This window comes from Balaenoptera musculus, chromosome 11 (genome assembly GCF_009873245.2).
Source record: "Balaenoptera musculus isolate JJ_BM4_2016_0621 chromosome 11, mBalMus1.pri.v3, whole genome shotgun sequence".
Taxonomy (NCBI): domain Eukaryota; kingdom Metazoa; phylum Chordata; class Mammalia; order Artiodactyla; family Balaenopteridae; genus Balaenoptera; species Balaenoptera musculus.
The window spans coordinates 60,106,410-60,116,224 of record NC_045795.1 but is presented as its reverse complement, the minus strand read 5'-3'; the positions used below and the strand labels follow the sequence as shown (position 1 = coordinate 60,116,224).

General features: G+C 45.7%; 1 protein-coding gene across 2 annotated transcripts in view; it reads left to right on the top strand.

The window, feature by feature from the left end:
* The first annotated feature begins 233 nt into the window (after positions 1–233).
* Positions 234–9,815, top strand: part of ENTPD3 (ectonucleoside triphosphate diphosphohydrolase 3) — a 34,919-nt gene continuing 25,337 nt past the window's right edge. For both annotated transcript variants that reach the window (XM_036867752.1, XM_036867750.1), the window contains exons 1-3: positions 234–302; positions 1,105–1,156; positions 4,520–4,647. In XM_036867752.1, the coding sequence (XP_036723647.1) occupies positions 1,117–1,156; positions 4,520–4,647 (168 nt within the window). In that variant the 5' untranslated portion in view covers positions 234–302; positions 1,105–1,116. The remainder of the gene's footprint in view (positions 303–1,104; positions 1,157–4,519; positions 4,648–9,815) is intronic.

Here is a 9,815-nt window from a genome sequence, read left to right as displayed (position 1 = left end):
AGACATCGCCCCTGCACCACCTTCCCCAGGTAGGTTCGGGCGGGATCGCGGGTGGAGAGCCAAGGCCTCGCCGCGCCTCCCGCCCCTCCCCACCCCTCCCCACCCCCACTTCGGGTGGTGATGAACTAGAAGAGGTAAGGTGAAGAGGTGCTTGGCCTGGACCGGCGCAGGGGGCGGGCCCCGGACGCGGCAGCCCCGCCCCCGTCCCGCCTCGCCCCGCCTCCTCAGGAGCCTCCTGCGCTCTGGCCGCCAGCTGGCACTGCGGCAGCGCCAGTCGCCTTCCTCGGGTCTTCTACGCACAGGTGAGGACAGAGGTCCCCGTGTCCGAGCCGCCGCGGAAGGAACGGGAAGCTTCGTGAGGCTGAGATCTGGGAGGGAAGGAAACGGAATCGGATTCCGCAGGGGGCCGGAGGGAGGGACCGAAGGACGCGAGCCCCACATCCTCGGGCGGTGGGGAGGTGGTCCCCGCTGTGCCGGGAGAGGTGGACACGTCTTTACCAAGCGCTTCTTCGGGTCCGGAGATGCGCTGGGCGTTTGGATGCCTTGGCTGTGTGGAGACGCAGCCCAGCGTGGGGCCTCCCATATCCTGGGGCGCTGGATGCCGGGGGCCCCGACATCCTCTTGCAATGGTCGCCAGCCAGCAGCCACAGATAACCGTCCTGGGTCTTGAAAGGGCGACCTCGGGCTCGCGGGCCGCGAACACACACACAAGCCTCCCTTGCTGGTGTGCTTTGAAGAACAGCCCTTCCTCAGGCTGTGAATGTTCATAATAGGTGAAAGATTTGTTCTTCCCCAGGAGGTGTGTACAGGTGGGAAAATCTCTAGGAGAAGCTTGACTTCTTAGAAATCTTTTCGAGTTCAAAATTCAGCAAATCCGTTCTTCTTCCTTTCCTTCCATTGGTGGGGGGGCGGGGGGGGGAGTTGACCTTAGAATGTAAGCCCAGCTTTGGGTCTGTCTTGGAAGTTCTAGGTTCATCTGTCCCCCAGAAGCTTTTCCTTCGGTAGAAGTGAAGTGGCTTTGTGTTTTAACACAGTGCAAGTTTTTGGAACTTCGTAAGTCAGGGGCCACGGAAGCTCTGTCATTCTGTGTTCTCTCACCTGCAGCTGGAAGGAGAGATGTTCACGGTACTGACCCGCCAACCTTGTGAGCAAGCAGGTTAGTATCGCTCAGCAGGCAGCAAATGTGATTTTGTCACATCACCCGAGAATCCCAGCTTCAGCCCACAGCTCTTCACCCATGTCCCCAGCAAATGACGGTTTAACCTCTTTGGTGTGAGACTCAGTCGCTCACCGGGCTTTCACCACCCGGCATTCCACAGATAAAAGTAATTCTTTTCGTCAAAGCGACACAAAACAAGGACTAACATGCTTGTTTCTTTTAAATGGTTTTTCCGGTTTGCATAATCCATTAATTTGGCCCTTGTCGTTTCCCTTACCCAGCTGTGTGTCAGGTCTGCTTTAGAATATTGTTGATTTTGTGATGAATTGTAAAGCACTTGGAGAGCTTGCCTCTCTTCCCATCCCAGTGTTGTTTCTGGCAAGATGCCTACAGCATCCCCCCCGCCCCCACCCCCGCCATGGGTCAGCGTTGTTACCGCTGATACTGCAGGCACATGTGTAGAATGCTCACACACACACTCACACACACACACTTCCAAGCTTGCCCTGCCTGCCTGCCTCTGGAGCACATTTTGGAGTTGCTCATGTGGAAGCCCAGAAGGGTCTGGCCTCTCCACTTTCGGGAGGCACCTGGTAATTACAGTGCTTGTCCAGCCCTAATGACAGCACAGCTCTAGGCTGCGTTCCCTAAATGAACGAGACCTGGTCTAGTCCATTTTGCTTTGTGATAGGCTTTTCTGCTGGCGCAAGGGTTTGCTTAAGGTAATCATAGCTTTTTACCTGAAAACTGCTGAAGCACAGAGGACTTAGGAGGCCAGCCTCCTGGCTGTGGTCAGGAGACTGCTTACATATCACCCCCACTCCCGCCCCGTGGACAGATGTTCTTTAGTGGTGCCCCTAAATTGGGTATTCAAAACACTTTGAAATTTTTAACACAATATACTGTAAGGTCACACATACAGACTAACGTTACATTCCTTCCAAAGGACAAGTTTAACATGGCAGATTAAACCTCTACCTTGTCTTGTTAGGGGAAAATAAAAAATCCCTTAAACTATAACTGACACTGGCATATGCATTGTTTAAAAGTTGATGCAAAAATTTGCCTCTGTGGATAAACCGGTTTCTGTCTGGGTCATATCCTTTGATCTGGAATCACAGGAAGGTGATCCAGGACCCCTTCAGGGGCTCTTAAGGTTAACTCCACAGTGGCTGGCCTCCCTCCAGGTGCTATGACAAATGATTCTGCAATGAGTAACTTGGTGTACAAGTCATTTAACACACTCGGGGCTAGTTCTGTGGAATAAATTCCCAAAAGTGGGATTTTGAGGCAGATGGTATACACATTTGCAATTTTGATAAATACTGACAAGTCCCCCTCCAGTTCACTCCCAGTGACAAGGTAGGAGAATTATGGTGTTACATGACTACCTTTGACATCAGGAAGTGTCTGTGGCAGCATCTATACTGCAGGGGAACCAGATGAGGTGGTAAGAGTTGGCTGTTCTGAGCTATTGAGACCCACTGCATGACTGGCCTCCCCAGGTAGTGAGCATTGTGATGAGATTGGATATTGAGGCTGAATCTAACTCTATATGGTAGTATATACATGCTCTTTTTTTTTTCTTCCAAGAAAATGTCTCCTAGAAATAATGAAGGAGTAGTAAAGCATAGGTTATGATGATCTAAAAGTATATGTTCTGGAATAGGACAGGATCTACCCCATTGCTATTCAGTTGAACTTTCTGTGATGGTAGAAATGTTCTGTAGCTACACCGCCCAATATGGTAGCCACTTCAGGTTACTGAACACTTGCAATGTGGCTAGTGAAACTGAGGAACTGAGTTTTTAAATTTTATTTTATTTTAATTAATTTACATTTAAATACACAATTAGTGAGAGAAATATTTGGATTCTCTGAATTCAGTGATCTTCCTGTTATGCTAGTGTTTATCATATTTCAGCCATTTGAGTGTCACCACTTATGTTTATGCTGTAATAGTTCTACCAAGACTATTATTTAGTCAATATTTTAATTAAATGTCTTTTTATCTTTTTAAAAAATTAGGTATAATTTATATACAGTGAAATGGATAGATCTTAAGTTGTGTCCCTAAATTAGGTATTCTTGCCTTCTGAAAGGATTGTTTTTTGAATAGGGACAATTTATAAGAATCTTTTTTTTTTAAAAGGGAAATTGTACCTAAAGAGCTGGTTTGCTTTGATTTTCAGTTTTTTCCAAAGAACTTTGGAAAATTTGATAAATTTTGAAAAACGCACGCACCCATATACCCCACAATCCTATTAAGATGTAAGAGCATTTCCATTACCCCAGAAGGTGCCCAAGTGTTCCTTCCCAGTGGACCCTTGCCCCAAACCCCTATGCAATCACTGTTCTGATTTCTGTCACCTGCCTGTTTTAGAACTTAACATAAATGGAATCATTTCAGAAAGTTTCTTTCTTTTATTTTTTTTAATAAGTATATTTGCTACTTTATGAAATTTTCACTAGCCCACTGATTTGTTAAGACCCAAGTAAATATTTGCTCATAATCATCTAGTTAAGAAATATTAGTTTAAATTTAATAAATAGAAATAGTCCATTATGATACATTATATATTACTATATAATGCATATAATTATATAATTACATTTATTCAGAGGCTATATATTTAGATGAAGACTATTCATATGCTACATTTTTTCTTTTGCTTTTAAATGGATAGATACAGTTTACATAGATAGATATAGTTATGATTAAAATACAAATACCAGAGATTATATGACCACTTTGGGAGGGAACATGTGGATTGGGGTCTAGTTACTCATTGTTTGTGAAGATGTAGGGGAGACCCTATGCCTTTACTATAGACACAGGAAAAATGACTGAGGTTGAATTCTTACTGGGAACCCACATATCTTAGGAATTCAAACGCGTTACTATTTGCTTGACGGTAAGTCACCATGTACTGAACTTTATAATCATTGATTACATCTGAAATACAATATGAATTTCTTTTTATTTATCTGAGATTATTTTCAAATGAAATGTTATATCACCTGCTTTAATAGAAAACCCATAGTTTTCAAATCTACATTGAAACAAATGTTATTGTAAATCATCTCAGGGATGACCAGTAATATGCATAACACACTTCGGGAAATACCAGAGAACTAAACCATGCATACCCTCCCCGCAAACACTGGTTTAGTCCACTCTTTGGAGGAAAGATAAATGGGTATTGAGCCCAGTTGCTGCTCTAAAAGTATTGGTCTCACTAAAGCCAGAGGAAGTGACTTATGCATGTGGTTAAGCACCCAGTCCACAGATTCTACAAAGAAGGCCAGGACCTTGTTCCCAATTCCCCCTCATGTGTCTTCTGGGTCTCCCCATTTTAGGCCTCAAGGCCCTCTCCCGAATTTCAGCCATCATCACCTTGGTTTTCTTGCTTTTGAGCATTGTGGTGCTTGTAGCTGTCACACTCATCCAGATTCACCAGAAAGAGGTTCTCCTTCCAGGACTGAAGGTAGGTGTGAAGGGGTTGGCATTGAAGGGAAGAAATGGGCTCTGACATCAATGATTCTAAACTCATGAGTTAGAAGAGAAGAAAATTCTTGCCCCTTACCTCTAGCTGGAGCCAGGGAAAGGTGGGGTAAGAACCCAGGGAGAAAGACTGGACATGCTGGGTTTGTGATGTTTGAGGTGAAACATTGATAGTGGTGACACCTTCTCCTAGGACTGTGAGGTCTTGCTTTGACTCCTGACTGTTAGAACCAAAGCTAGACTCTGTAGCCAAGAATTACAGATGGCTACCAAAGATTTATCAGCTTGTCAGTTCCTCTAGATGACACAAACTTGCTCATGAGTGAAGACCAGGAGACCCGGGCTCTTCTTCTGGCCTAGGCTGGGTAAACAAAATCAAGGACCTGAAAGAACTTCTTGAGCTGTGTTGTGCTATCTCTGTTGAATCTAGAAGTATGCCATGATCCCTCTGACTCTTCTCCCCACAAAATTACTCAGGACCTTATGCTATGTTCCAGAAGCCTCTCTCAGCTCTTGATAAGTCCATCCCCAAATGGATGGTCTCTGGTAGGCTGAGAATTGTATGCATCCCTTCTACCTTGGCTATTAAGGGTGATAGGAGGTGATCCCATGAGAGACTGTCAAATGAAAGGTGAAGAGAGTCAGTGAGTCCTTCAACCTTTTTGGGTAGAAGTCAGCAAACTTTCTCTGTAGAGGGCCAAACAGTACACATTTTAGGCTTTGAGAGCCGTTTATAGTCTCTGTTGCATATCTTCTTTTGTTTTTGTTTTTGTCTTCTTATGATTCTTTAAAAATATGAAAACCTCTCTTAGTTGGACAAGGGCCATAGGAGCTATGTTATTTGAATCTCATTTAGTATTTATCCTTGACCTTAGAGTCCTTTCTACATCTTCCTGCTGTTAGGGAGTGTTCAAAGGCTATATCTGAAATAGAGGTTTTTAAAAGGTAAAAAAGAAACTAATATTGCCTTGGCTGCATGGGTGAGTTTGCTCTACCATCCTGAGTTCACTTTTCTAAAGGATTAAAGTAAAATCTTTTTTATTTATTTATTTATTTATTTATTTATTTATTTATTTATTTTAATTAATTTATTTTTTTTGCCTTCGCCGTGCAGCTTGTGGGATCTTAATTCTCCGACCAGGGATCCAACCTGGGGCCCAGGCAGGGAGAGCACCAAGTCCTAACCGCTGGAACACCAGGGAATTTCCTAAAAAAATTTTTTTTAATTTATTTATTGTTTTTGGCTGCGTTGGGTCTTCATTGCTGTGCGCAGGCTTTCTCTAGTTGTGGCGAGCGGGGCTCTTCATTGCAGTGCCGAGCTTCTCATTGCGGTGGCTTCCCCTGTTGTAAAGCACAGGCTCTAGGCACGCGGGTTTCAGCAGTTGCAACTCTCAGGCTTAGTAGTTGTGGCTCACAGGCTCTAGAGCACAGTCGCAGTAGCTGTGGCTCATGGGCTTAGTTGCTCCACGGCATGTGGAATCTTCCTGGACCAGGGATTGAACCCATGTCCCCTGCATTGGCAGGCGGATTCTTAACCACTGTGCCACCAGGGAAGTCCCTAAAATCTTTTTTAGATAATGGAATTTGGTTCTTTTATAAGGTATTTTACTTAAGATTCTCAGCCCCCCATGAATAGCATGAATAAAAAAGAAAAATAAAAAGCCTTATGCAGCTGTCTAATGGTGAGAGGAAAACAAGTTATCTGGTTGTCCAAAGACATTAGCTAAGGCCTAGAGAATCTGTTTTCCCAAGTTCCAGGCACTGCCTTCTCCTATAAACTATATAAAATCAGGATTGCAACTAGGGGAAATACCATCCCCTTACACTTTGTAAATTGCTATTCAGTTGAGTGAGCATTTTTCCCTGAATTATCTCACTGAACTCTTATACCAACTATGGAAGGAGGACAAGCACTGTCACCACCACTTTGCAAGTGAGGAAACATAGGTCTGACCAGTGGATGGCAGGACCAGAACTGAAACCCGGACCCTCTTGTTCCCACGGCTCTCTTCACTTACTTCCTGCTGTTCCTTGATCCTAAGTTCTGAACAGGGAACCCAGGAGGAGATATTGGCCTCTGCTGGGAAAACACGTCCTCCTTTGCACAGGAGGGAAGGAGGGAGGATGGATGCAGAGGCAGGAAGGTGCTGAATTGGAGGAGGAACGTGCCTCCCTATTGCGGAGAAGGCTGGTTCCACTCTTAGACCCCAGTAACCATTCTTAGACCCCAGGACCACCCTTAGACCCCATAAATCAAACGAACCAGCTCTAGCTGCGTTCCAGGTATATCTCTCCATGGCACAAGGGAATGTGCCCACCAAGAGTCGTGCTTCCCTTCTAGAACATGCTGTGGTGCCTGGGACCCCAGAATCCAGGGTCTGTGTGGGCCTCCTGCTGAGGGCAGACCTCACCACTGGTCTGAGGGGTGGCAAAGGGGCAGCTGCTTGCAGGGAGAGTAGACAGAGCATGGGTGTGGGGTCTGAGCTAGCCCACCCTCTACAGTCAACATACAGGTGCATGAGGCTGTTTACTCTGTGGATTTGCCTGGGGATGGGAAGAGGACAGGTGGGGGTGGGGCAGGGCGGAAGTCTTCATTTATAAAATTTTCCCTCAGGCCCTTTAAAAGTGAGGGATGAGCTGGTTAAGGCAGTTGTTTTGGGAGATGAGAGGTAAATTCAAACTGGAGGGATATAGAGGAATTAGAAGACTTGAAGAATAAACTGAGTACAGAAAAGTGGGTCCCCGAGCAGTATGGAGGGCAATGTTGAAGGAGGAGACCACACATGTTTAGTTCTGTGTCAGAGGGGTTCCCCTAGTCAAAGATGCCTGTGCAAGATGGTCATCTGGGGGTGACCCCAGGAAGAACTGTGGGGGGATGGGAAGTGAGACAGAAGGGAAGGCAGCCAATGCAGGGGCTATTACCCAGCAGGCTACCACTGTGGGCAGCTGGAGCTGTCCTGCTAGGGATTTCTGGGAGCCAGTGCAGAACTCTCACCTCAGGGGTGTCCTCTGCCATGGGCGTATAGAACATCTGCCTCACAGTCATCCGACTCAAGGGCGAATTTACACACCAGCTTCCATTAGTCATTGGTTGAGGGCTGCTCCCTGGGGAACATTAGCTCTCTAGTATTTCTGGCATATTGTGGGCTCGGGTAGGTTCAGCCAATGGAGACAGCCTTCAGGCAGGTAGAAAGTGCATGGTTGGACGTCACAGTGGTAAGGTCTGAGGGCTTGTGGGCAGGGAACCCTCAGTGACTGTTCCCTGTAGATAGATTATTATTACTCCCATTTTGAAGATGAGAAAACAGAGGAACAGAAAGGGCAAATAGCTTCCCACGGTTACACAGATTGGAAATAGCAGACTTGGCATAGAAGGAAGAAAAGAGAGCAGAGAACATTGGCCTTAGGCAAGGGTTTGGAAGGACCAGTAGACGTACCCTCACCAATTAGCAGACAGTTCAGAGAGGGGGTTTTTAATCTCTTCAGAATCTCGCTGTCGGGCCCCAGTTGTAGGGGACAGGAAGTTGTATAACACAGGAATATTGGCTCAGGAGGCCCATTCTGCTTCACTGAGTGGGTTAGTTATAAGAAAAGACAGATGTCCTGGGCCAGCTGAAGCAGGAGCAGAATGACAGCTTGGAAGGGGGCGTTCCACATGCAGCTTTTCTCAGGCTGCCCAGAGACCTTTTCTTTTGTTTTGCAGTGTGTGCTAGGGGCAGGAAGGGCAGTGTGGAGGTGGAGACCAGTGAATATAAAGGCTTTTTCATTGTTTATGTTTTCATACCTTGAGCCTTGCTTTGCCTTTTTGTGTGCTGCTGACAGTTGGTTTTGAGGGGCCAGCTCCACAGTGGCCTATCTGAGGGGCCCTGGAATGTTCCTCAAGACCCACAAGAAAAGTCATGATATCTGGCTATTAAATCCAACGTTGGCCTACCTAACCTTGGTTTATCTGAGTGTAAAAGCGGAACTATTAAAACTTAGCCAACAGTGGAAATATCCCCAGTCCCTTTTTCACTGTCACTGGTCTGACCTGCTCTATCAGCTTGAAGAGTAAACATGATGACGTCGCCTTTATTTTTCACTCAGCACCCCCCACCTCAACCCCGCCGCTTTATTATCATTAAGTCCAATATCTTCCTCTTGAGGTTTCGCCCTCCTAACCGCGTCACAGTTGTTTAGAAGCCCTGGAGCTTCTCAGACCCATTTGATCAATACCCCACTGCCATTGCCACTCGCAGCGACATGGTGCCACTGTTGAAGAGGGGCCTGCAGGGTCCCAGGTTTCAGGGACACTGCTTTTCTGCCAGTCAGATCCCCACCTTGGGTCACATGACTCTCCAAAGCACAACAACTGGGCCAGGCTGTGTTAAAACCATTTCCTTCTAACCCTCATCCATTCTCAGTCATCAGCCTGGATATCTAGTGCCCTGTGGCCCACCCTGGTTTACCTCTTGGAGAACAAGAGTTGGGTAATTGGTTTTTTCCTTTCCAGAAGGCCCTGGCTCCTTATTCAAATTAGTGATTCTCCTCTCCAGCCAGATCTGCACAGCACTTAACCAAGAGTTTGCTTCTGAGGGTCTTTTGTCTGAACAAAGAAAGTCTGCCATACCATACCAGGCACCTTCTTATTAATCAGTCATCCTGTTAAGACTTGTTTTCCTTGGAACTCAGTGAAAGCACAGGGGCTATGAGTATGGGTTTGAGAGTCAGTTAGACCCTGGCTTGATCCCAAGTCTGTGACCTTGGCTAATTACTTAACCCCTGTGAGCCTCAGTTTCCCTATCTGTCAAGTGGGGATGATGATAACACCTGCCTTATAAATGCAAAACTAAAGCCCTTTGTGCAGTGCCTGGCATATCATAAGTGTTCACCAAATGTTTATTACTACCACTATTCTCATTATTATAGTAAGAGTAATAATGATGATGATGACGATAATGATAATAATAATAATAATAATAATAAACACATCTAAGAAAGCTGATCTTATGACCTTTGCTTTTGCTTTTGTTAGAAGCTCACAAAGTTCTTGAGTTTTGGACCATGGGGTTCATATGTTTCCTTTTGGTTCACCCACTGACTGTATCTTCAGTTCCACATTCAGACCATGTTTGTTTGTTTCTTTTTCTGACACTGAATTAAACAGAAGGT